Source organism: Ylistrum balloti, unplaced genomic scaffold (genome assembly GCF_031769215.1).
Source record: "Ylistrum balloti isolate Yb309-2 unplaced genomic scaffold, AGI_CSIRO_Ybal_v1 Utg370344, whole genome shotgun sequence".
Taxonomy (NCBI): Eukaryota; Metazoa; Mollusca; class Bivalvia; order Pectinida; family Pectinidae; genus Ylistrum; species Ylistrum balloti.
In genome coordinates this window covers 666394-694127 of record NW_026782247.1, presented here as the reverse complement: position 1 = coordinate 694127, position 27734 = coordinate 666394, and the positions used below count along the sequence as shown (strand labels likewise).

At 34.1% G+C, this 27734-nt stretch overlaps 1 protein-coding gene across 2 annotated transcripts in view; it reads left to right on the top strand.

Moving 5' to 3' along the window:
- Positions 1-27734, top strand: part of LOC132553699 (atrial natriuretic peptide receptor 1-like) — a 144373-nt gene that overhangs the window by 45487 nt on the left and 71152 nt on the right. For both annotated transcript variants that reach the window (XM_060217965.1, XM_060217964.1), the window contains exons 3-7: positions 5034-5229; positions 6677-6812; positions 19158-19249; positions 24361-24499; positions 25950-26034. In XM_060217965.1, the coding sequence (XP_060073948.1) occupies positions 5034-5229; positions 6677-6812; positions 19158-19249; positions 24361-24499; positions 25950-26034 (648 nt within the window). The remainder of the gene's footprint in view (positions 1-5033; positions 5230-6676; positions 6813-19157; positions 19250-24360; positions 24500-25949; positions 26035-27734) is intronic.

Sequence of the window (27734 nt, the reverse complement as noted above, 5' to 3'; positions counted from 1 at the left end):
CTAAGCCACATTTATTTAATACAATTACGTATATTAATGTACGTTTCATCTATTTCTCAAGTTACAGTTCAAGGAATAAAAAAATCCGCGGGAATTATTGACCATTGTAGATTCGCTATGTGACGTTTTCTACAGGCCTTAAATTATTCACTTGTTGCGTTTCTTGTCGTGCCATCAGCAAGGGTCATTATGCGGCGAGGCTTTCTTTGTAGATACTGGGCAACTTCCGGGAGGCCTGTCGCATGATATTCAAAGCAATTTCGGTAAAATGTTTTGCCAAAGTACACAGCCGTTACAACCGAGTGTGGTCTCTATCTCGTCTTTGATATTGGAACTAATTACTTTTAGATTTTATTTTAACCCATTAATAAAAATATCACTATGAAACGTGGAGGCATATCACTACAACAGAGGCGGCAGAAGACATTAAAGTAAGGTCAAAAAGTACACATAGCCTCGTAATCAACTGTCTGATATCGAGGCTGTGAATCATAAACCGAGAAAGAAGGTTCATACTGACATCTCCTCAGGAAGGGATTAATAATGAATGTTGATCAACAAGATTTGAATTAGAAAACCACACAGGTATCATGTCGTTGTTGATTATACTTTTATCAGGTAGGTTATCAAACCTTTCCTTGTCTCGCATTGATTTGATATAAAAGTCGCTTGCCATTAAACATATCATGCGTTCCCGCGTGTAAAGGACTGGCAGTAGAATCTGTTATGTTACCTTGATCAGGTACGACTGTGTGACGTCCATATCTAGAAACTCTTTCATTTGTATTGATAAACCATAGAAATTTTCCACCTTCGTGGTCACCACGATATGGTACATAGGTTGAATTTAAGTCCATTTTGGGAACTCCGGGTGTTATATACCTATATATAAACTAAGCACATGAAATATAACCATGAAAAACAAACAAACAAATAAATAAACAAACAAATAAACAAACAAAAACAAAACATGTTCTTGGTACAAATTATTCAGCTTACTGACTTCCATCCTTTGACTGCTGACTGTGACAACACTGTAACTCTGCCGAAATATACCGCTCTCTGTGTCACGATTTTATGGCTCCGTCATTCAATGTCACCGCGCTGAAATCCGTCCGTTTCGTCATGTTCAGTTCAGTATCATATCCAGAGAACCTCCCATCCGATTAGCTTCATGTTAATGTTATAATACCATGGCATCGACTCCTATACCTTATCATATTAAAGAGGTCATAGGTTAAGAATAAAAGGTCAAAGGTCACAGATGACAATTTCTGGCATAGGAGCGGGACATTTATGTCTCAAAGACATTTTTCAATATTTTGTGAATAAAAAGTATTTTTTGTCTTCTTGCAGTAGTTAGGAAGTGCATTTGTATATAACATAACTCATTAATCATGTGTCTGAGTTTCAAACACCCATTTCCTCATGTCGACATGTCTTCGTTACTCGTCACCATTTAACTTCTCAAATACTGCGAAAAGATATCGACTGTCTGAAATAAAAGAATTTCAGGTTAGGAATAAATCAATGTTTTTAGTGCCACTTAACAACGTCTGAGTAACCGAGATTCGTATAAAGTGCGATAACTAATGCGGTTACATGTATTCTGATTGACGTCGTAGTTTCGAATTTTGTCTATGAATTGTTGTGTATCGTAAAACCGGATATTCGTTTTTGTAGGCAAAGTCATTTCGGACTTAGTCAAGGCTGTGTATTCTAAAGCCGTAGTTTCGAATTTTTTGTTTCGGATGTTTGTGGTAAAGCCATAATTTCGGATTTGGTGTAAGCTAATAAATAGCAATACTCAAAACGTTATTTCGTAACTTGTCAACAATTCTCCCGGGAAACTTGCATGCAGGAAGAAAACATTTTGCAATCTTGAATCTGTTTATACTGTGCGAACACATCAAAGGCATTCCGAAATGTCGTAAAAAGTAATCATAACTCAGGATCGAGGCAAAATTTTGATTAAAAATAAATTACACAATTTTTTAAAAAATTTTGAAAAGTGAAAAAATAATCGCATCAAGACTTCTGAAGGTTAGATATCTTCCGCATCAAAAACGAAACCCAAAAATAAACGTGTGCTGAGAAAAATAGAAACATATGGAAGTTATTCCGAATCAAAGATTTTCTTCCTCGCATTTTGCAAGATCATATGAAGCTGGTTTTACATAAAGACCATCGTATATTGAACCAGTCTAGAACAGCGTATGTTTGTCTGTTCATGTAATTCACTGATGCTGTACCTAAAATTTATTGTCAGTTACATGATAAACATTTAAAGTAAGAACGGAATGGATTTGACTTTCAAATGCTAGATAAAAAAAATCAGGATTACGGTAAGGAACTTAAATATATTGTTATAGTACGGACACATTGCGCATTCAATCACTTTTCCTTCAAGACTACTACTTAACTGGGACAAAAGGTAGGTTTGAAATCAATTTCAACCTCAGGAATTGAAATGTTCGTTTTTTATTCTATACAATCCCGGTTTATAGCTGATTTCGTAAGGACGATGGCAATTTTTTTACGTTGTTTGTTCATATGGCTAACTGAAATCACAGAAACATTCGCTTTTAGTTTTTCTTGATGGTATTTCATAAAATCGTTTTTAACCCTTGAAATATAACTGGATTCCGTGGGTACGACCTATCAATAACTCAATTACCGCTAAAAAGTTTTACCGAAAATATCTCCTTTTTTGTGTGTTTTTTTCTTTTCGTTATTTTTCTGTTTTCTTTTCAAATTTCCAAAATTGACTTTTCCATTATTTTATTAGCATCAGTATATATACAACAAATAAATTGCATCAACACGTGTATTGTATGTACGTCGTGGAACAGCATTTTGTGTAAGAAATCGGCCGATATTATTTGCATCTTTCTCAGGAATGGGCTCCGACACCACCGAGAAATTGAGGTATAAAATTCACTGCGGATTAACATCCATAGTTCCTTAAATATGATCGACACTTCTCCGTAACAAAACACTAATGTACACACCATGAATGGGAGTCCATTAGAGGCAGTAACACCGTGTGAATTTGGTAAGAGCCGATTTCTAGTTGATTAACTCGTATGAATACCTGCCTCCGTTCCTTACAATCCATTCTGTATCAAGTCATACAGAGACACGGTAAATATGTCTCATTTGAAATGGATTAGAAAATCTCACTGAAACGAACAAGACGAAAATGGTTTAACTCCATGGGACCCTGATCTGCTACAAAATCGTTTTGAATGAGTGAGATTGTATTGAAAGATTGAGAAGAGCGGTGAAATAGTGTATTATATTTACCAGGATTTTTACAAGTGATTTTCAGACTTTCAGTGAATGAGTTGAAGCAATTATATAAGTATAGGGTTCACAGTGCAGTAGTTTAAATTTAAAGAACAATGTTCTTCACCAAATCACAGTTCCTTAAAAAGGAAATTTACTTCAAATAAAAATAGTTCTGTGGAAGCGAATTATCACCAGGAAACACTGTTAGGAGATTGCATGCTTCGGAAAGACGTGTTACTGAATTACCACGGTTCTCATCACTAGAACATGACATTTTTATTAGAAAGACAATATTTGCCAGTAGCCTCTTCCGATGTGAAAATATAACCTTTTGTTAAAATACATGACACCATAGCAACAGAAGTATATTAAGTACACCCATTGATTATTATATTTTTTTGGCATTCAAATAAATGATGGCGATCTTTATACAAAGTCAGCAAATTTAGAGTACGTGTATTACTCTCGCATCGTCTCTAGGATAAAAAAATACGAATCTTACAAAGACTTTGGAAAGCTTAAGAATATTGCCGATGAATAAAAATTCTCTGAAAATTTCTGATATATTGATATACCAATCTGTGCCGATATGGTTGTGTCTTTGGGTAAGGCACTTTACCCTGATGGCTCAGGATGGCAGACAATGGGCCTCTGGTATGTTGTTCATTGAGGTAGTCACCTGCTATCTCAACGAAGATGGATAAGACGTCTTCATGAAAACACCATACTACATCTTGTTCATTTTTAAATTTGTCACCAATGCTATCTTTCTTTTGTTATTTTTTATTTTCTCTCTCTCTTTTTTTTTATAAATGGATAATATTCTCTTCATTTATTTGTCTTTTTTTTTTTTGGAGTATACACTCTATTGAGGACGAAATAGCCAGTACGAATGCACTTACTTGTAGAGTCCCCACATCTTTTAAGACGAGATCCGAGTTGCCGGTGCTCTGGGTACTGTTACGTTGTATACGTGACTATCTTCAGCGTTTAATTCAATATTGTCCAATTTATATGGATTGTCCCCGCAAAAAAACGTTTTCTTCACATAAACGCAATCAGTGCACGAGCTGAAACGAAATTAGTAGATTCGATTTTATCAAAATTACAGCAGGCGGAGTACGTTTCAAAGGAGGTCACATGCAGTTAAAGGCTTGCGATTTGTTACGAATTCCGACAAAATTTGGTTTGAGGGAGAATATTACGTTTAAGAAAATTTCCAGAAACATTTATATTGTATTTAGACGATATCTACCGACTCAGGACAACATTTAACTGTTTCGAATTGAATTTCATTGAATGCGAGCCCAGGTATCATCGGATTGGTGCGTCCGTGCTTAAAATTTAAAAAAAAAAAAAAAAAAAAACAGACCTCTTATTTCATTTTCATTTCTTTTAGTACACATCTGATCTTGATGGCAGTACCGTGGACCTGTCAAACACGTGCATTTAAAAAAAAATCTAATTTCGTTCGAATGTATGAAATATCAAAGTACAAATTTACACATTTTTATTGATAATAGGGAATATGCTAAAGACAGTATTTTAAACTGTTCCAGAAGTGATGTGGCGAAATTTGCAGATTTCATCTAAAATTTAATGCGTTGACCTATTTTCATTGTGAATATTTTCTCTAAATAACATGAAGTGTATATATTTTTTCCCATGATGATAAAAGGTTTTTTCACTGCAGTGCCAAAAGTCATTGATGTTAAATTTGTATACATCTTTTATCTCTTCAGTAAAAACGAAAGTATGAAACCATGGCTCAGAGACGACGACACGCCGGAAAGAAACGAAAAGGCCCGAAAGGCTTACGAGGCTCTGATGACTGTCACTCTCCGAAAACCGACTTCTCCCGAATACAAGCATTTCTCGGAGGAGGTCAAGAAGCGGGCGGAATCAAAAGACATAAATTTCACATATGGGGAGGAAGAGGTAAGATGAAATCCATCTATTTCACTGTTATAAGTTTCTCAATCTCTTTATTTACTTAATATTTCTTCCTGTAAGCATTTTTCTGATCTAGTCTTACCGAGTAGTGATTGATTTACGCAAACCACTGAGCCAACGTCATGGAAAACTTTAATTGTTTAATATCAATTTAACGATAAATTATCAAGGATATAAACTTCGAGGTTTTATTTCATTTCTATAGATCTTATTGCTCAAAAATGTACAAAAGGTGTAAACAACAGCTTAGCCTATATGTACATAAGTCTGAAATAGTATAGACATATAAAATCAAAGAAGATTTAAGTAACAGTTACACTTTATCCCACAAAACAGCTTCAACAACACTGATGTTGATACGTCAATATTATCATAATGATAGAAGTGAATGATTGCGATCAGTAACGCTGAGAAATATTGTATGTTGTAGTCATCAGGATTTCAATATTCCGATAACACGCCAAGGTTAGTCGTGTTTCATAATGGTGCTGTATTTCATTAGTCCAGTTACATGATCAACACTGTAATAAGACTTTCTAAGACAGCTCGTGCGACAAATCGTGTTATATTGTAAAATTATCACGAATTATTTTGTAAATCTGATGTCAACTTTTCGAGATAATTACCGCGACAAGTCAGGTAAAATTTTTCATGAATTTAGACCAAACAAATTAACTTGACTTGTCCTGATAATCATTTCGACAATTGAACATGATTTATCCAAAATATAAATGATGATCAGATTGAGCTAGCATAGTCATCATCATAGCCAAGAATGATATTTGAAATTTAAGATCCACTCGCAATCCCTCAAAGGTGTAGAATAAATCCGAGGATTTCCAAGTGCCTGATCCTGTATCATACACATTTATATATTTTTTCGATATCACTCTGAAAACAAACATCCATAGAATCGATAAAACGTCAAAGTGATAGCAACGACAGATGAACATTTTAAACCTGTTTTTTTTCTATTTGTCATTTTTATTATGCGCAATTGACTGATAATTTCCAAAAAATGGATGATCCGGTTGATACGAAAATATCTAATGAAATGAAAGAAAACTGAATAAAAATCTACATAATTTCACTTTGATGATTTAAGACAGTCAATAGTGAACATATATTACATTTACTACGGTTGCTATCTATTTCGTGGTCCGCGGTTGCCAAGGGGTGTATTCCTCTGAGCGACATTACCACAAGCCCTCCATCTCTAGGTCTTGGGTTCGAGGCCAACGTAGGGCAGTCGCCAGGTATTGGCCGCAGGTCGGTGTTTTTTTTTTCTCCGAGAATTTAGACTTTCTTCTTCTTAAATGGTATTGGGTGTTTAATGGGCGCATATCAACAATAAACCAAACCAGTTTGATATCTCTAGAAAACATTTCCTTATTTCAAAGTGACTTATTTCGCTAAATCTTCGTCTTTACAGGTAAACAGTTTTGTTGGTGCTTTCCACGACGCGGTCATACTATATGCTATCGCGCTGAACGAGACTTTGACGAGAAATCGATCCATTACGAATGGGACAGAAATTACAAAACTTATGTGGAACCGTACATTTGACGGTAAGTCGTAGCTGTTCACTAAGTTTTGTTTGTTTGTTGTTTTTGTAGTTGTTAATCTTTTTTTACATTGTCTGCAAGGTATGAAGAACCATCAGCGTTGCTTGAAAGTGAATTCATTTCCCAGTTGCTATGGAAAATATGGCGTATTTTTGTTCTGTACACATAACATTTGATTGACAATATTTTGTAAATAAATAAACGTGTATGTTCTTTCCCTTTCATTGTCCTACGACACTAGACAAAAATTTAAATAAGAAAAAAAATAAAATTTTAGCATCGCTGAAGGTTTTTAATAGTCAGTATTAGCATTTACAAAAGTAGGTTTTTAATTCATTTTTATCATTATAGTGAAATCGATAATACAGAATATAGAATTAATGCTTATTAGGTCTGAATAGAGAATATTATAATTTAGTTAAAGCTGTTACTACCGTCCTTCTGGTTAAAGTCATTATCTTATACATGTACATAGTTTGGAGATATCAAAACTGATTTTGATCTAGAAGAGAAAAGACTACGGTGTCCCGTGAGACATCTTTAATGAAATTTGACTTTGAATATTTATCACACGTATATACACTGTCACTGAAAGGTTTGGTGAGCTACAGAATTCGTCTGTATCATTGATGAGGTAGAATACCGCTTACAGCTGTACTCAGCGGGAGATAAAGATTGCTATTACTTCTGGGGTTCTGTGGGAGGGGTGTTTGGGAGTCTGGGGGAGGGATGTTTGAGGATATGGGGGAGGGATGTTTAGGGGTCGGGGGGGGGGGAGGGGTGTTTGGGGGTCAGTGGGAGGGGTGTTTCGGGGTCTGGGGGAGGGGTATTTGGAGGTTATATAACCATTGTATAATACAAGACGCTTTCCGAAAACTCTTTAGAATAAAACATTCCAGGGACTCGTTAGGTCATATTAAGTACTATACAGCGTTTCATATGTACATTGTACCTCATCAAACACTCTTATGGATAGAAGCCTTCCAAATCATTATCCCAAGGTAACCATGACAACATATGAGGCTGTTCTTCCTAAATCACCGCACCCACGAAAGTAACGAAACTGAATTCGCTGTTCCAGCAATTATTTACACCATCCCAGAACTAAGTACATCTCATGTGGCTTATTTCGAAATAATAGTGGGGTTTGTCAGGCGAAAGAGAATCCTGAGAGTTATCTACCAAGCGTATACTTACCGTTACAAGCAATCCTATTGTATCTATGATTCACCTTTAGGGACAAAATACATGTTTGTTTCAGTACTCAGTGACTTTTGCTGTCTGGATGATATTGTTAACTGACATTACTTATTTCTTCGCAGTAAATTTTTTTATCTTTTCAATTTTTAACAAACGAAATGAGGAATTTGTATATTGGCATCGATGGTCATTCAATGGAATCTGTCAAAACCGGACACCTTTGGAACCGAATAATTTGGCCGGTTTGTAGAGAGCTCCGGATTGTAGAGAGTCCATTGTTATCACATTGTTTGAATTGGGACTTCATTATTTGACCGGAATGGGCAGATATCTGGATTGCACAGAGTCCGGTTTAGACAGAGTCCACTGTATCAACAACGGCTAAAGAAACTGCAGCCAGCGCTAAAATAACATTACCTCTAAAATATGCACGTTTACAGTATTTGGGATAAAACCGTTCCTTTAAAATGAAAAGACATTGAATGAAACGTGTTTTATCAGACGTACGCTATCAATAAATAATAATATTGAGGATTACATTGAAGAGCTTTTGAAACGAACATTAAAAAAAGAAATCAATAATTTACTCGCTAAGTGCCACACCAAAACCCTCGCTCAAGTCCCCTGCCAAAAATAAATCATAGGCTTGTGAACTTTTCGGATCCTCGAAATTAGAATTATCGACTCTGAAGACCGTATGAACTTTCATGGTGTAGAATTGGAGTGAAAAAAGCCCAAACCGTGGCACGCTAAGACGGACTTAGTTACAAAATACTGGAATGCTGAGAAATAATAAGGTTTTGGTAGTAAGAGTGTTGAAATAAGATGTGTGTGGGTGGATTGGGGGGTGGGGGTAAGTAACTCTATTTGATATACTGTTGTGTTTTCATAAATACATAGCTTTACATAATCGTGGGACATTGTAACGAAGTGTGATTATTTAAGATGAAACGCCGTTACAGTCCTGTTTTACCAGCGAAATTACATTGAAATATTACCAACTTTAAAACTGTTGCCTGCTTCAGTGCAATTTAGCAGGAAAAAGGAAATTAGGTTTCATTCTATTTTTCTTATCATTTGAAAAAAAGCAAACAGTAAATATTGATTGAAGATTTAGTCACAATGTATAGGACAAATTTGCCGTGTAGTTTGAAAAAATAGTCCCCATTTATCACCTCAGCTAAGAATCCGTTCTATATATAGCTTTTATGAGGTTGATAAATCTCAATATTTTGTTAATAAAAATGTCATTAACTTGGGCTGGTCGCTTGGATATTGTTTCATCAAAGGCAATTCGTAAGAAACAAGTCAAAGGATAGGCCCGCAGTAAAAAATGATAACAGCCATCACGAGGCTCGTAAAGCTCCGCTGTCATACCCCGACACCACTCATTAGAACATCATAATTTACAATACATTGAAGCGAAATTATTTAATATGGAATTAGCTGCCTTAAAGGGTTTTTGGCAAAAAGTTTGGTTTTCGTTAAATTCTATCACATCTTAATCTAAATTAAATCACCACCAAGATCGCACGGTTGAAATACATCTCGATACCTGTTTTTAGGCAGTCCAAATCACTCGTTACGCATGATTGAGAAATTTAATATGGTGATCAGTCACGTGACGTCAAAGTGCTACTTCCTCTAACCATGTCTAATAGGTCAACAGTAATGTAGAAAGTGAAATATTCTACTTTAACTTAACAAACATAAATTTATATACAAATGAATCTTTAAAGTGAACAGTATGCACATTTTTGAAGCAAGTGAGAAACAAGCGTTATTTTATCAATGATAGATATTTCATTAGAGGGCAATAAATATGTTTAAATCAAAATCAATATTTTCATTTTTCTGTTTTTATTAAATAAAGATAGAAAGCATACTCAAACTCAACGGAAATATGGAATTATTTTCTTCTCATTGACGTGACAACGCTCTAAGAATTCGATATTTTCGTGTGTACCTCGGATTATCTGCCTATTTCCCCTGTCCCATCAATCTCCCCAGTGTTCTGACAGTAGCTACAAGGAGAGATGGGGATTTGATAGCCCGAGTGCCATTAAGGAGTGATTTTAGTCCTTAATTACTGCTTATTTGATTTCTAGGAATGACTTACATTCCATCTTGCCTATCACTTACGATCCACCATCGTCCTCCTGATAACTTTGTGAGTTTCCTACAATTCTCTCCCAGATTCCTTTCTCAATGTATTCATTTGCTCCAGAAATTGGATCAAAATATATGTTTTCATTAATTTTTTTTTCGTTCCTTCATTCGGGATTTTGATTTCATTCATTCATTCTTTCATTCGGTCGTTCGTTGATTCATTCATTCAATCGAAGTTTTCTTTTCATCTGTCGTAACAACCATTCGTTAATTCGTTCCTTCATTTATCAATCAACCCATTGATAAATTCACTATAAATAAATAATTATGTAGATAAATAGATTCGTGAACTCGTTACAGAATCAGTCAATCGTTTTGTCGATAAGTCTGTTATCTATTAGCCATGAGTAAATCTTAAACATTTTTATCTGTGTGTATTACTTTCTCAATCACTCACTCACACCTGCTTTCTTATCCGTTTAAATGATCAACTTTTAACGACAGACACACAAACGAATAACATGTTTCTATGTAAATTCAGAATTACATACAGTTGAGTCAGATAATAAATAAATTAATAAAACTGCATTATACAAATTTTCGTCCTTCTAGGATGCGTCAGTGACGCTAAACGTCTTTATTCTGAAACCAAGGAGGCGACTTAGTGAAAGCAAAATTGGAAAAAAAATAAATAAAAAAAAGATGTGGAGGTGCACTAGCCCCACAATTCAATACACTAGTGCACGTAATCTGCAACCTGCCTGAGAAGGTGAAGGAATTAATTAGAATCCCTGAATATATAGATATAGCGAGGTACAAATTACAGATTTGCTGCATAAATAAACGGAACGAATGTAAAAAGAAAGTCATTACTATCTTTTTCAATGATGCTGAATGCATATTGCAGAGTTAATTGACTGGAAGAAGTAGTAAGAAGATAATAAATCTAACGAAACGAAACGCTCCTGTTTGATAAAATTCCTAAATTAACACGAAACCTGTAATTTAAATATCTGATTTGCAATACGCAAAAAACAAACGAAACGAAACAATATTTTAGATGAGTATATATATACAAACGTCTAGGAAGATGTATTCTTAACGATTGAGGCGTAATATAGGTATACGAATGTTTATACATCACTGATAATTATCAGCGCTATTTACTAACACCTGAATACGTCAGGTTATTGTTTAAGGGAACTTAAGTATGAAATTCGATCGTTACCACGTTTTCAAACATTTTTGATAAGACATCTTTACTAATTCTATAATTTGTACATCAAATTTCTGACAAGACATATGTTTTGTTGACCCGGTTTTAGCGTTATATCGATGTTGATATCAAAACATTTGGCAAGAGAAGAAAAACAAATAATCCCATTGTCTTATTTCTACGTATATCATACTGTATTGTGTATGTGTAAAGACGTTATAAGCGATATCCCATAGTTTTACGTATAAAGCATTGTTAGCTTACAAATGAATTTAACAAATGTTTAAATCTATATGGTAAGGAAGAATCTTTTTAATATTTTTTAAGTATTTTGATATTTTCTTAAAACTATACTAGAGTTAGATTTCAAAATTTAAAAAATATAGTTACATCCGTACATTAAATAGATTTCTATAAAATGCCAATGATTCATAATCCTGTCTTTTTAAGACAACAAATATTAGTATATCTTATCTGAGATCGATACGAAGCAAATAATTATCATCCCGACAAAATCTTACATCGCACAAAAAATGCATGAAATATGTCGCTAATATTACATTCCGGAATGTTTCTGCCGGCAGCTTGTGTTTTATTACTCGATTATTTCCGCTTCCGTAATTACAGTGCGGGTCGAGAGCCTTGTGGGATGAAGTCAGCCCCAAGGTACAGTTATTCTGTGATCAGTATAATACAGAACTCGGACGGAATATCCGTCCAGACTATTAACATTCCTTTATCAAACACCCTGGTATAAATAGTCTATTTGATTCATTATTTACTTAAAAAATTGTTGAAACTTAAAATCAGCATTTCCTTTAGATCAATTTATTCAAAATATATAATGTAAGAATGAAATAAGAAAGATCACAATGTTACGTCTTCCTATGTTTATTTTCATTATTCTTTTTAATTATTCACTTAGAAAAATATTATGTTTATTTGCGTACTAAGTTTTAGAGAGGAATATATATATATATCCTGTTTCCAAACTATATATTCAAAATGTCTCCTGCATCTAATTCGCCTATCTATATTGCTTATGCATTTTAAATATCGATTACCCTTATAAGTGAAATTTACTTAGAACCTTCAGTGAACGCAGCTGTCGAGCCCCAAATTGAAATATCGAAAATTTACTTTCAATTGATTCAATCAGATATTTGAAATAAATTCTTTGTTAAAAAGGCGGTACACCTAACATCAGAGTATGTTGCACAGCGCATAACTATAAGGAAAATACGTATTTTAAAACTCAATTATCTCAATTTACTCGGACTGACCAAACGATCCCTTGGTATTAGATGAAACAAAAAACAAAACATTATGTACTCAGACACAGGTATTCTTTAAATATCGGCGGTTTCCGTGTACTTTTATATAAATGAAACAAACACCTCTTTTCTTACCTAACCTCGTTTTCAAGTGCTTCAGCTTGTAGTCCCTGGTTCGTACACTTTAGTATTCGGCTTGGAAAACCTCTTAACCATTAAAAACCGATTGATAATTTGTAATTTTAAAACAGTCAGATATTTACAAGGGGAATGTGTGATAGAGACCGGTTGATGTGTTTAATATTCGACCCGAAGTTAATAACATCCGCGTCTTTCCTGCGTTTTGCACGTTCGCCTGCATACTGCTGCACTTTCTAGATCTTGCAAATCGTGAGAATGTGTCATCGAGATAGCGTGCACGTGGTGCTTCAACACGTGTTTTCCAAATTCGATTTGCATGATGTGTATGAACTGAGTTCTGGTATAATACGTCACGTTTTGTGGAAAACGGACGTGTTTTACATCGTAAAAACAGAACATTACAATTTGCCTTTCTAAAATGAAGTCTTGCTGATTCCCTTGTGTGCGTATTATGAAAACCATTTGAACAGATTTTTTTTCAAATGAGCCATTTTGATATTAAGCTATGATTTATTACCAGCGAAAGTAGTTAAACTGACAAAGCTTTTTAATGAGATTCTGTTATGGTTTTTTGGTATGTGTTCATGACACTTATCCAAGACGGATTTGAGAAACCAGTATCCATAGGCATTCCTGTCAAACACGGGGGAAAGATAGGAAACACATCATTATGACATTGTTTTTTACTTAAATTCCTGAGAAAATCACGATGCTCTTTTCGTACTTTCACTTTAGGATAATGTATCGTTATAGATATATACATATCCCATATGTAAAGTAAAGAGATTTGACATTCAAACAAAATCCGGAATATCATCACTCTCTTTTTTAATTTTCAGATTTCAGACATTTTCCTGTACACTGTATTTTCAATATCGGTTGGTTCACGCGTACCCTGCAAACGACTTTACCGAATATCAATTTCCTAACCATGGCAGAAAAGATAATTATCTTTTCTCATTAGTTTTTTCCCTCACACATATGTTCTGTGTAATTACTGATTACTCATAAATGTCACCCGTCAGTTGTATCATGGTTTTTTGTCTGTTTTGGATCTTCAGTATGATTTTTCAATCTCGATAAATGCCTTCCCTTACTCTTTGAAAGTTCGTGTAAAAATCAATTGGAAGTTATGATGATTCATCAGATTTAGTAGATATGGTTATTTTTACCAGTTCACAAGTTCTCTTCATTGACTTTAAAACTAACAAATAAACAAACAAACATGAATAAAAAAAGAAAAAAAAACATTAGCTTCAAAATTATCAATTTCAAATTTTCCATTTATCGGACAAAAATATATTCCTTCATGATTTAATTTTCGAAATGTCTATTTTTATCCATTTGATTCATTTCCTTATGCGATATGTACCAGGGCGTGTTGTATGCTCGTCAGTGTTTGCCAGTTGGTTCCGATGTTGTATATCTTATCCTTATTTGACATTACTTGCTGTGATTGACCAATGTTTACATAGCAGGTGTTGACGATGAAGCAGAAGACGCTTATTCTTCTGGAGCACCTGGTCTTATTCTCCTTGGGTTTTAATTTTGTTTCCTTTGACAAGTTGGTATGTCCCTTGTTATTAAAAGAACACAAAACGTAACATCTTTCGTGTTTTTCTCTCAAATTGGTACTCTATATTTACTTCTCATTCCAATATCGATATGTCTGATACAGTTGAAAAGAAATACGCGATTATTTTCAAATCTTGCAAATCATTTTTTTTGCAAATCATTAAAAGATCTGTGGATTGTGCGAGACAAAATAGGTTTGTCAATGATTTCATCACGGATGGAAAATCCAGTTTTTTGTGTTTTTCGTTTTATCCCCTAAAAACGAATGTTTTGTTATCAAAACGATGAACAGGTATAGTAATCGTTTTCGTCTAGATGTGATTAACACAAACTTATTATGCCCCCTCTCCATTGTCCTCTCACTCGGCTGTCAAGCTTAGAGTCGATCTCCGTCGGAGTTATCTCCCTTAGCTAAAGGTTTTCCGTTTCATCTCATTTCCCCAATCAGTGACCATAGCTTCTCCCGCCAATCCTGTAAATGACAGGATGACGTCAGGCAAGTATGATGTCATCAACTGTCGTCTTATGATTATTGAATAGCAACATCCATGTCTTGTATTATTATTATCATCATTATATTCTCTATGTATGTATACAAGTAAGTAAGTTGTTATTATTATTATTACAATCTTAACGGCCCGCCAACACATAAAAGGTCATTAGGGTCATCAACCTGTAAAATCACACAGCGATCCAAATAGGAAATAACATCAAACAAACTAAAAGGTAAAAGACAGATGCTGAAAATCTTAAATGGTTATATTACACAAAAGATTAAAATGGTAAGTCATATTATATAATATAGACCAACATTTTTCAGATGACCTAGAATTTTATAAATCTGAACAGTTTCAAAAAAGGTCTTCAGACTTGTAATGTTACGATTCCGTGTCTTGTACTAGTGTTATGTTGGGAGAAGTACACGCTATACAATACCTAATGAATATTGCTTCCAGTGAGATCATTCTCTCCTACTGCCATATATAGGATTATAACGATTTCGTGACGTCATTTTTTGTGAATTAAGCACCAATAAGGTAAATGAACTGTTTACGTTAGTGGTCGCTGATTTTGCATGTTGCGATAAAAAAATAATTGGCGAAAAATATAAAGTTTAGTGAATTGTTTTGGCGCAAGGACTTTGAAAGCCGATGTGACCCCTGTACATCTTTCAGAAGTTTTATTTCAATGTCTAATATTCTTGTCTTAGTATTTCATTACATAATCTGTTGTTTGTTTTCCGTTTTTGTGGGAAAAGTGAGCTTGCGAAAAATGGAAAATAATGTTCTTAATTATCAACCACTCTTTATGAAAGAATTTATATTTTGTATTTGTTGTGCTTTATATAGTCCAGCATGATATGCTAACAAAACTCATCCCATAAACTCCCATCGACTGGAAAGGATCGCGACTTTATTGTGCAGAACGTTTCGTATGTTACGAACATTTCGCAATTTTACGTTACCCTTGGTATTTGAAGATATGGTTAAGAAGAAATACGTGCTTGCTTGACGTAAAAAAAATTAGTCATATAGCTTACAAGATACATCATAATCTAAATCGCTATATTTTATCGTTTCGTTTTTTTTCAATATATTTCGTATTTTTGATATACCCTTGGCATTTGAATGTAGTTATTGATGTCTTTTTCATACTTTAGCTACTGAAATATGATTTCCGTTGTCTGATTAAAAAGCTGAAACTGTGATCGAATTCGCATCCATCATTGTTTATTTTGTAGATCGTGTTATTAGAAAACCAGTGCTTTTATCATTGTCGTGTATAAATCCTCCCTCTTTCCACTCCCACATATATATTGGTATATCACATTAGTCATGATGTATATTTGTTAAAACTCTGAATAACATACACAACACTAATCATTTGTATTTAGACAACTAAAAAACAAATCCATTCTCATAGTAGTATTTTATATAACTCACATTTTGTCTGATTATTTTTTTTCATAAAAAAGTGCAATGTTGATCGTCACGTGATTTAGCAATGTAACATGTGATTATACAGTCACGTGACAATCAGCAAAAGTGAGCAAGATTTTAGTGTCCCCCAGGCTTATTGATTAGAAAAAAAAGAAACTTACGTATTATTTATGTTCCCGTTTTGTTGCAGGAGTTTCGGGTATGACGTCATAACTTCTGGTTTGAATTCACAACATATACATATTACATTAAGCAGTTGCCAGAATCGTAGTGCTAACTAACAACTGAAACCGGAAGTGACGATGTAGTTATCTCATATCCGGTATCAAAAAGTATTTATCGTACAAAAAAAGTTACATATTTCAAGATTTTATTATCTTCTTCATAAGAATAGTGTTTCTAAATTATTATTAAAGCGTTTTTCTGTATTTCAAAATTAATAAAAAAAATACACATTAACCTTGACATGGGAAAACAAGTCAGAATAGTTATTCCATCCTTCAAATGAATTGCTATCAATAAACAAGTACTATCATCTAAATCAAAATATGTTTAACTGCACATATAAGAGTTTGCTTATATTTGCTTATGTTTTACCTATATATACATGTAAAAAACGAATATATAAAAACAAAAGGAAAAAAAAAAGAAAGAAACACAAAGGATTTCAGCATCTGTTCTAATAGCTTAACAATATTTGTCAATATGTTTTAGCATTAAATTTTGAAAGAAAAAAGTCAAAAAATAACATTCAAAGCAAGAAGAAATATCATTTGCTCCCGTACCTTAATGTTTATTTTTAATTCTTGTTTGAAGTTACAAAAAGAAGTTGTATGAGATGACTGCATCGACACTTGGCACACATATGATGTAGACTAACACCCCCATATTCTGTGTATCATACTATCGCCATACTTTTGTTTTACCGTGATTCTACTTGTTAATATATAACGCCACATGTTTCTCTTTCTATGATTTTTTACTGTAAATCATTAAATTTTAGCGAGTTCTTATTCTAAAGGCTTGGTTCATATAAGTCAATAATCTCAGAAAAGATAACATGTCTCCAGATTTACGAATCTTTGACGATTTTTATTTCCTGTATTCGTTTTCGCTTTGAAAATAAAAACGAAAGCATATTTCGCTAAAATGAATATTTCATAAAAAAAATCTTTTGCACCTTTCTCATTTGATTTTATTTTCAATGTATTTAAGGGAAATCTTCCTGAACATTTCTCTAATGTACCACGAGAATATTCAGCTCATGAAATATTAATGATTTACAATAGCAATATCTATGCCATAGAAAAGGTATTTCAGTTCAAAGGAACAATGCTGTTTTTAAGCGCAGTGTGGACGAATATCGATATTCAAGTGATGATTTCTCAATAAAAATCACAAGATAAATATGACGTCATCAATAATTTTCAATAAGAAGTTACCGTCAAATCATATCATTCAATATGGCTGAATTTTCGTAGTTTTTTCAAACACTTCCTATTTTATCGACACTTGATTTCATGGATAAGTAAAGCTTTATAACTCTATTTTACTAATTTCAACAATTTGTGGATGTATAAATCCGTTGATTAAGAGTACTGATGCTATCATTGCAAATAAAACACCACGAAAATGAATGATTTTACAGTAAATTATATCTGATCATCTCTAGAAAGCAAATAGATCATTATCTAGTACTATTAAATATTGTCTTTCTTTCTTTCTTTCCGGAAAATAAATCGGCTTTTCCGATATCAACGCACTCTCCATGACCACGTACCTACATTTTGATTTCAGTGACCAAAAATGGGTCAGGAGTTACTTCCCCTTATCACAATATTCACGACATGGCGCTTATTTTTACTAATGTTATTCCATGAGTATGCACAATATGATTGGAAATTAATATTCTGGACTTCAACGAATTATTTCTGTATAAAAACCATCCAGTTACCAAGATAATGTAAATGTAACGATAATCTACATATGAAAGTCAGCTGCTTAAATAATTTTTTTCTGACTGGCATCGATTTAAACATTTTTTGTTTTGCTTTTGTATTTTTTTTTTTAATTTTTTTTTTGTTTGTTTTTTATTCTGGTTATTGTTTTGCTTTGTTTTGTTCTTTTTTGTTTTTCTTTGTTTGCTTTTTTGATTTTTTATTACCATTGTGTTTTCGTGTTTTGTTTTTCATTTTTTTCCCCAAATATTCAGGAATATAGCCCAATCGGCCGCACCGACCGTGCAAACGTTTCACTGTGTTTGATTACATGTGTATTGGTAAAAATTGGCGTCATCCTGTGAGCTAGAACTTTCTTTAATCAGTTCTCTTGTTACTGTATAGCGGTTTGTTCCAAGCACAGACACTTATTAGTGACTCTTTTGAGGATTCCATTGAATAGCAAAGTATATTTTTTTATTATTTCATTTTTTCGTTTCATTTTTTATATTTGTAAAGAAATGAAAAATTGTTGTTATGACGTCATCAGTTTCGAAAACATACATGCCATTTTTTTTTAAAATCCAGTAGTTGTTTTTTTTTATTTAAAGAAAAAGTGTCATGAATTTCATAACATCTGTACGGTTGGTGCATTTGACATATTGTGATACATACTGAAAACACTATTATGATCGTACAAACGACACACAAGTGAATATCACCTTACTGTGCTTTTTCAATTAGGTATAGTTGACTGAAGTACAGAATTATACTGCGTCATACATCCGGGACACCTGTCTCGTGGATGGCCATTCCCATTTAAACACATAACTAAGTAATAAAATAAATACGAACACTTAGTATTTCCCAGTATAGCATTATAAACATCCATTTCCGGTGAGTCAGTTGAGAAGTCTTTCAACTTCCGGTTCTTAATGGTCAGTTTTTCGTTATAGGGATAACGGGAACGGTCAGTATCGATGACAATGGGGACAGAAATGCTGATTATTCACTACTGGACATGGATCCGAAGGACGGAAAATTCCGGGTAAGTTTTACATAAGTATGGTGTTGATTTTGAAATCATGATAAACTAAGATAATTTAAGATACGCTATGATGAATTAGTATAATGCTTTCTGATTTAAGTTAAAAACTGTTGTCAAAAAGATAAACTTGGTCACAAGATCAGTAGTTTTTCACGCCAAATGACTTTATAAAATACCAGAACTTTCCTTCAACCGACCATGAAATATCTTGAGGATCGTAACGTATACACTCTACAATCTGTTGATTGAATCCCATTTGGAAAGCGGACGAAAGTTGCTGTGGAGGGCTCAACGGTCCAGAAACTATTTTGCTGGGTATTTATACCGGATGGGAACAGATCTGCCATATTTGACCAAAATAAGTAAATTAGTATCTAAGGACAGGTTTGTCTAAAGTTGAAAATACACTTGTTGACCTCTCCGCGGTGCCATGACCAGACTTCCGATATAGCATGCTTCTAATAGTGATGATGTCAACGTTTATAAAACATACACCTTTGTCTTCAGAGGGTTCATATAGTCATGTCTGATGATCATCCGGGTCATTGACCCCAGATGAAGATCTGGGAAATTTGTTTCAATAGTCCTTTCCGTCCTCTGCATAGTGTTCAATGAAATAGTACAAGATACGTTCATCATGACCTTAGTCGTTCATCGGAAGACAAAAAACTTGTTTTGCCTTCATTTCATCCTGTTTAATTATTCATCTCGTTTATCTCTAGTTTACTCAGTGAGTTTATAAGGTTTATAAGCGCACATGACATACAAGTTATACCACTAGGTCACAAAGTACTACCTGACTTACAAGTTATACCACTAGGTCACAAAGTACTACCTGACTTACAAGTTATACCACTAGGTCACAAAGTACTACCTGACTTACAAGTTATACCCGCCCACTAGGTCACAAAGTACTACCTGACATACAAGTTATACCCGCCCACTAGGTCACAAAGTACTACCTGACTTACAAGTTATACCACTAGGTCACAAAGTACTACCTGACATACAAGTTATACCACTAGGTCTCAAAGTACTACCTGACTTACAAGTTATACCCGCCCACTAGGTCACAAAGTACTACCTGACTTACAAGTTATACCACTAGGTCACAAAGTACTACTTGACTTACAAGTTATACCACTAGGTCACAAAGTACTACCTGACTTACAAGTTATACCCGCCCACTAGGTCACAAAGTACTACCTGACTTACAAGTTATACCCGCCCACTAGGTCACAAAGTACTACCTGACATACAAGTTATACCACTAGGTCTCAAAGTACTACCTGACTTACAAGTTATACCCGCCCACTAGGTCACAAAGTACTACCTGACATACAAGTTATACCACTAGGTCACAAAGTACTACCTGACTTACAAGTTATACCACTAGTCACAAAGTACTACCTGACTAGATTAAGTACACAAGTACTGATATATGTTTTCAGACAAGGATCGGTGACGAAACCATTTAAATTTCCCATAGTGCTCTTTAAGAATGTTTTAGGTAATTTTATCGTTTTTCTCTTAACGCCCTCACGCGCATCTTATGTGCTCTATGAATCTTCAAAATTCGGAGTTAAGTCATTAGAAGAGGTTTTATCACGTGATTTTTTTTTACAATTCACGTGAGACTTAATTGATTACAATCTCTGGTTTTATGCCGATACGTAAATCAACATATATATTCGCCTTGAGAGCAACAGTTAGATATATGGCGGGGTTATACAGTTACCATGTTGTCTAATGTTATACCTAACATTCCTGTACTGGCTGATTCCCTGAAAGAGGAATGGGAACGTTGTGCATTTATTCGTTTTTTTAATTATTTTTCGTTTGTTTTTCAAACGTCCATAAGGAAATATTTATATCTGTTAGTTTGAAAAAAATCGCATAACCAAATAATACAAATTTTCGAAGATTAAAATCCACAAAGACAAATTTTGAACTTTAAAACTACATAATTCATGTGTAAATCATATTGAAGCGCTGACAGAAACGACCAACCTATTTGTGTCCACAGTTCATTGTTTGTTTCGTTGTTTGTCATCCCGTTAAATGCCGCAATGACTTTGGGTTGGGGTCCCCTTGGTAGTTACATCACTGAACAACATGAGGGAGGCCCACCACATACTATTCAAAGCGATGGGTGAAATATCTTTCTAAAGGTCACTACCACGACCGCGAGCTGTAAAATATAGCTTACTGAGAAACACACTCCACGAGTCGAACCATACATCTCGAATCTTGAACAGGGATTTTATGGTTGATGAACTATAGACAGAGCTATCGAGGCCAGTTTTGATCACGAGAAATCGTTTAATATAGATCATACCTTAGTGTCATATATGATCTATACACGGAAGTCATTTCCTCTGAAAAAAACCGTACACTGATATATAGCTAGATGCGATAGGCTGGAGCTAATTCGTGTGTTTATGGGGATTATCTACGACAGTCATGGCGATAAACCACCTCAAAAAGAAGCTAAATCAAAATGAATATCACACATAAAAAGGACTTTCTTCTGAAATTTATTTATTGCTCTGTTTACAACCTCTGAACATTACGGACATCACGGTCATAACTAAAATGTCTTTCTCCATCTATCGCCCCTCCCCCCCCCCCTCTCTCTCTCTTCTTTTATTTTCAATGCTAATTTGTCATCACCATCATACAACTTCTGGTTCTGTTTTGTTTCAATGGAAAACATGGAAATTGTGAAATAAAAAATCCTTGTCAATCAGAGAACAGCAACGTCAATACCGCTAGGAACCAGAGTCTAGTTCCCAGTTTCGTTTTCTTAAACGGAACTAGAAACTGGGAACCAACTTTAAGTTCCATTTCGTTCTTGTGAGATTATGATAGCGTCTAATATGTCACATTTAGGAAGATTAAAAGTAAAAGTAAAGAACTAAAGTGACGGGAGAGGAAGAAACAGTTATTAATAGACAAAGATATAACATTTTATGACATATTTTCAGTTTAGTATTTGTTGTGTTACCGAACATGTGCCTTTTTCGTACTTTTTGCGCATCTTTTCCTGTTTCTGAGAGACACAAAACGGGACCAAAAAAAAAAAAAAAAAAACCACTGAATATCTTAATCCTCAACCTCACTCTGACGCACTTAAACCCACGCTAGTAACGGTAATCGGAGCCTTTTATAGTCTGACTTTAAATGAAGGTCATGCGATTATATTGCTTGTAATGTCGATATTGTTGATTAAAAGGCTTGATGATAAATGTCTTGATACGAAATCTATAACGTGTGGATCAAATCAAAGATTTTAAAGTTTTGATTTTCGGTTCCAGAGATCAGATTTCTATTGAAAACCTAGCAAAGCTTTTTTCCTCATAAATATTGAATTGCGAACCTTTCGTAGTGCTCTAAAGTTAAGTGATGTATCTTTTTTAAAGCATTATTTCCATCCCGCACTTAAAACCATGCTAATCTTTTATACGTTACGAGTTCAAAGCCGAATTAATATTTCAAATTCAATAGTTTTAATGGATCTTGGTCACGGAAGACAGGCTAGGGGATACCGTTCTTTCAAACAGTGACTGGCGGCTGAATGGCTATGTTAATTTAAAATTGATGGTTGCAGTGCAAAAACTCGGGAAGAATGGGAAAGAAAAACTAAAAGCTGATTTCATAATTAATAGAGCATGGCAAACCTTATTCTGCATGGTAAATAAGAATTGTTAATATTTTCTTCCTTTCTTTCGTACAAATTAATTTTTGTTCAGTTTTGTTTTCCTGTCTCAAACTGTCAGCATTTGGAAGTTAAAAACAAAACCGTAAAAAAGTACAATCATCTTTCAACAAAATAACAAAATGAATAAAAATAAATGAATCAGAAAATAAATAAAATAGATAAATAAAAAAATAAATAAAATAGATAGAAACTATCAGAAACCAAGTGTATTGAATTTGTTGAGATGTTTTAGTTTCGTACACTATATCGATAACGCATGCGTCACATTTTTCTACTTTGTGAAAGCATACACTGCTGATGATACGGTTTTTTGTGAATGAAGAAATATTAGATTAAAAAAAACCCTTCAGTTTGTGTAATGGGATTCTAAAAAAACATTTGTGTATATATGCATTGAACATGATATATAATTTTTACGTATATTTTTATCTACAATTTTCATTTCCGATGCGATCAGATATCGCCATGTTGTGTTTATCCAGATTAACATCAGATCTTTAATAGATCTAGTTTGAACTATTACTATCATTTATTTTCCAGTTGATCACAAAACAAAAGAGATATGCGCTTTTATAAATCCGCTGTGTGGATTTTTGTTAGAAATAAGCTAACTCTTAAAGCATTCTTGCCCACGCCTTCTCACTTTGTCATACCCTGTATATTTTAAGCTAGCTCCATAATACAGTAATAGGTCTTACATTGGCAGAATACTAAATCTTGGCATTCGAAATAAAAGTCTTCAGAAAAACTATAATTTTTTTCAAGTTAACGAAAAAAACCACTGCGATGGGGAATGCTTGTAAGGGGATTTTATTCACTTTTTTATTTTGAAATGCAATGAAACATATTGATCCACACCTAAGTATTTCTGAAATATTTTGACATTCTACATCGCTTCAATGTCTGTCAAATGGTAAAATCCAGAGATTTATCGGAAAATCTTTTAGTTCGGAAAATTTCAAATCTAATGAGGAGGGAATATATTTCCTAACAACAGATTAAATGCCTGTTCTTGTGCAAAGCCAGATCAGACGGATGGATTCGGGCGTTTTGCATCGTTTTAAACCTACTTTGCATTCATGTACAGGTTTCACTCCCGTTGGGGGATAATTAATGTCAAACCTAAGAACAGATTCTCCGTTATCGGGTGTCTGCGATCGGTATTCATTTTCCTCTGTTGCCTACTTTGTTTCAAATTGTAGACTCTTAGAGTCTCTTAACAGTCATTAAAGTACGAAACAGATGTATGATCATCCAGTTCATGTCATTGTTTGGTTTATTCTATTCCAAGTTTTTCATGAGATTTGCTTTAAACTTGCGAGTTGCTTACGCAATTTTTGAGTTCTGAAGATTTCTTCCATTATCGTTTAATATCTAATAACATTTTCAGGTGGTCGCTAATTATTACGGAAACAATAAAGAATATAAACCGGAACGAGACAGGAAAATTTACTGGGCAGGTGGGCGGAGTTCGCCACCGCCAGACACGCCCACTTGTGGATTTGACGGATCAAAATGCCCTCCAAGTGGTAAGTGAAAAGGCAGTAAACTTGTCTGATGAGCATTTTAAAAGAACAAAATTGAACTGTATATGACAGAAAACAGTACATCATGCCAAATTGGCAAAGAAAAACATGCATATCTGAATGATTATACCAGACTTGCGGACCAAGAAGCAAACTTACAACATCAACCCAGCCAAATTGCCGTTCTCTATGTGTAACTGGAATGTCTATTTCATCGTTTGAAAGATTAAAATGTAACATCTCTCCTTAAGTCATATGTCGAGAATTTGTTATTATAAGTGTTTTAAGTTTAAGTGTGTCTGCCCATCTCAGTTCTTACATTTGTTTCGACCAAGTTGATTTTCGTCATTCACCTTATCGATCCCCATACCCGAGGCCCCTAGCATCAAATGACGAATCAGTTGTATGTCGCAGTTTAACTTATTCTGTTGGACATACTGTTCATTTGTTAAATGAAGTTTTTATTGAAACTGCTATTGAATTCAAGGTCTTTTTGCAATCCTAACTAGTTGTAGCTAGATTAATTTATTAAAGTCATGCCTAAAATACATTCATCGTACGATAACTATGTTCACTGGACATTTGCAAATCACTTAAGTTCTTGTATCTTAACATTAACATTGGAGAATTAATTAACAAGAGAGACAGAGAGAGAGAGAGAGTGAGTGTGTGTGTGTGTGGGAGAGAGAGGGAGAGAGAGAGTGCGTGTGTGTGGGAGAGAGAGAGAGAGAGAGAGAGAGAGAGAGGGGGGGGAGGGGGTGCGGGTGTGTGACACGAATTTTGTATGTTTGAGAATACTTTGTATTACTCCTTGTAACTTGTTGCTTTCGTTTCCACGCATTCGCCTACACAGAGAAGGGGCATGGACATGGTGCACACATATAAATGCTTTTCCATTATCTATTATGATTATGAACAGTAAAGTTTACAAAAGTCGTGAAAATTATTCAAATAAATTCAAAACACATCTTTTTGTACATAAGATTTGTTTATATTCTAAGGTAATATCATGCCTTTTTAGGCAATGTTCTGATATTATCAAGTTATGATGAATACAATACACAGAACACGAGATCCAATTTCCGGTCTGGTAGATTCTGTAATATCAGCAGTCTTTAAGGATGGATTCCTAGTGGAATACAGAAGTATAGTTCAAAGATGTGTAAACAGCAAATATAGAGGACCTGACAACATTTAAGGACGAATTACAACTGTTCTGTAACATTTCAAAATACCGGACTATCTAAAATCTACCACTAGAGTAGTTACTAGGTAGAGATAGTACATAAATCCGGTGTTTTGAATACTTACTCTGTTCTAAGGATGACTTACCTAGTATGCTGAAACATGTCAAACTATTAAATAGTTTTAATTCTACCTACGGATGTTGTCTGGTCCTGCCAATTATAATGAATGTTAAAGATAATGATATTTAATTTACATTAATTTGTAGAACCATTTCCGGAGTATGGAATTGTGATTATTGTCCTTGGGTCACTTCTGGTCATTGTCCTGGTCGCAGCTTTTTTTATATACAGGTAAGAAGACATATACGTCCCAGCAGGCATTGTACGTCAAATTTACGTCATATTTTCGTCAAATGATGGTCAGGACGTCACTGACGAGTATTTGACGAAGATCTGACGTAAATACCCTGACGTCAAATTGATGTCAGAAGTAAAACGTCAGATGTACGTCAAGTGGCCAGAAAACCTGACGAAAATAAAATGTTCACAAAATGTTGATTTTGATTTCAGAAACGATCTCGGGTAAGCGTACTGTTACAGAAAATACTGCTTGTCCCACCTCCCGCCCCTTCAGTTCTAGTTTTGTCATGATTGAAACAACATTCATGTGATATGATACTCTTTATCCTTCATTAAGCAGTTCTTTCTACAGCTTCATAATTTTAACCAAGCTGTATAAATGGAAAAAAATATCTTGGTATATATTGCGGTTGATGTCAATCTGATTAAAATCCAGATCCCAAAATACATCACCAAAAGCCGGTGGGTTTTTTTTTCTCTTGTTACCTCCCTTTAATGGCACATCGAAATTTCGAAAAATAAAATCATCACAAATACATCTACACGATAAGAAATTGTTCTGTGTCAACAAAAAGCTTTTGTTGGCTATTTGATGCTTTAATTTAAAAATTCAACTACTTTTAGTAAAATATGGAACGATATGAATATCATCACCGGAGTAGTTCGTTCATACTTCCTGTCATTTGAAAATTCTAGCGGGCGCTGAGTGTTACGGCGGGAAACGAGGTCACATCGGTTTTTGAATGTTTTTACATTTACGTTTGGATTTTTGTCTACAGCTGGTTTATTTTGCTTCATTCTCGGAAAAGGTGAGTTGGTTTATCGCTCAATGTCTGAATTTGCACCGTTATAATTTTACTTTACAGATTACACGAGGTTACACAACTCGTGGCCACCGGATATGGTATTTCTTTCACTCGAAATAGGCTAGTTATGTTTCAAAAGTTATGATAGAAACTCGCTAAAGCTTGTATCTTTTGTAACTTTAAAAAAAATAACCAACTCGAGTGAAAGTAATGCAATAACCAGCAGTATTTTCTCTACTTCTAGCCATACAGAATACACAAAGAGATACAGCACTTTTTTGCTAAAATTTTCATATAACGTATCTATAAATCATTTTCACAAGTTGAATTGTTTTGGGATTTTTTAACCAGGTTTACTGTGCATACATCAATATTTTGACAAAATTGGCTGATATTTTGAGAGAAAAATAGTTAATGTACAAATGTAGGTATGTGTGATATGGATATTCTACCTAAGGGTGTATAAGTTGGGGTCTTAACGGAGGCTTCAAAGGTTATAACCCAAATGGCTCCTGTATGTGTGGTGCAAATTTTGAAGATGCTATACACTTTTTCTTCCAGTGTCCTCTTTACTCACATGTTAGACATCATGTTAATTCAGTATATGATTTATTAGGAAATGTTAACCTTATTGCTTTGCTTTATGGTATCATTGGAATGTCGGATGAATTTAGTAGTTTTATACTTTATCATACTAGTTCTTATTAAAAAAAATAAAAGATTCTCAATTTACAAGTAATAATTTATACATACAAATCCTATAGTTAAAATATTTAGTATACTTAAGTAGTTGTGGATGTAGTGTGGGAGTGAGTATGTGAGTGGTTTATTTTCTTTTCTTTATTCTCTCTTTATTATTATAAACTGAAAATACCATCCTATTAT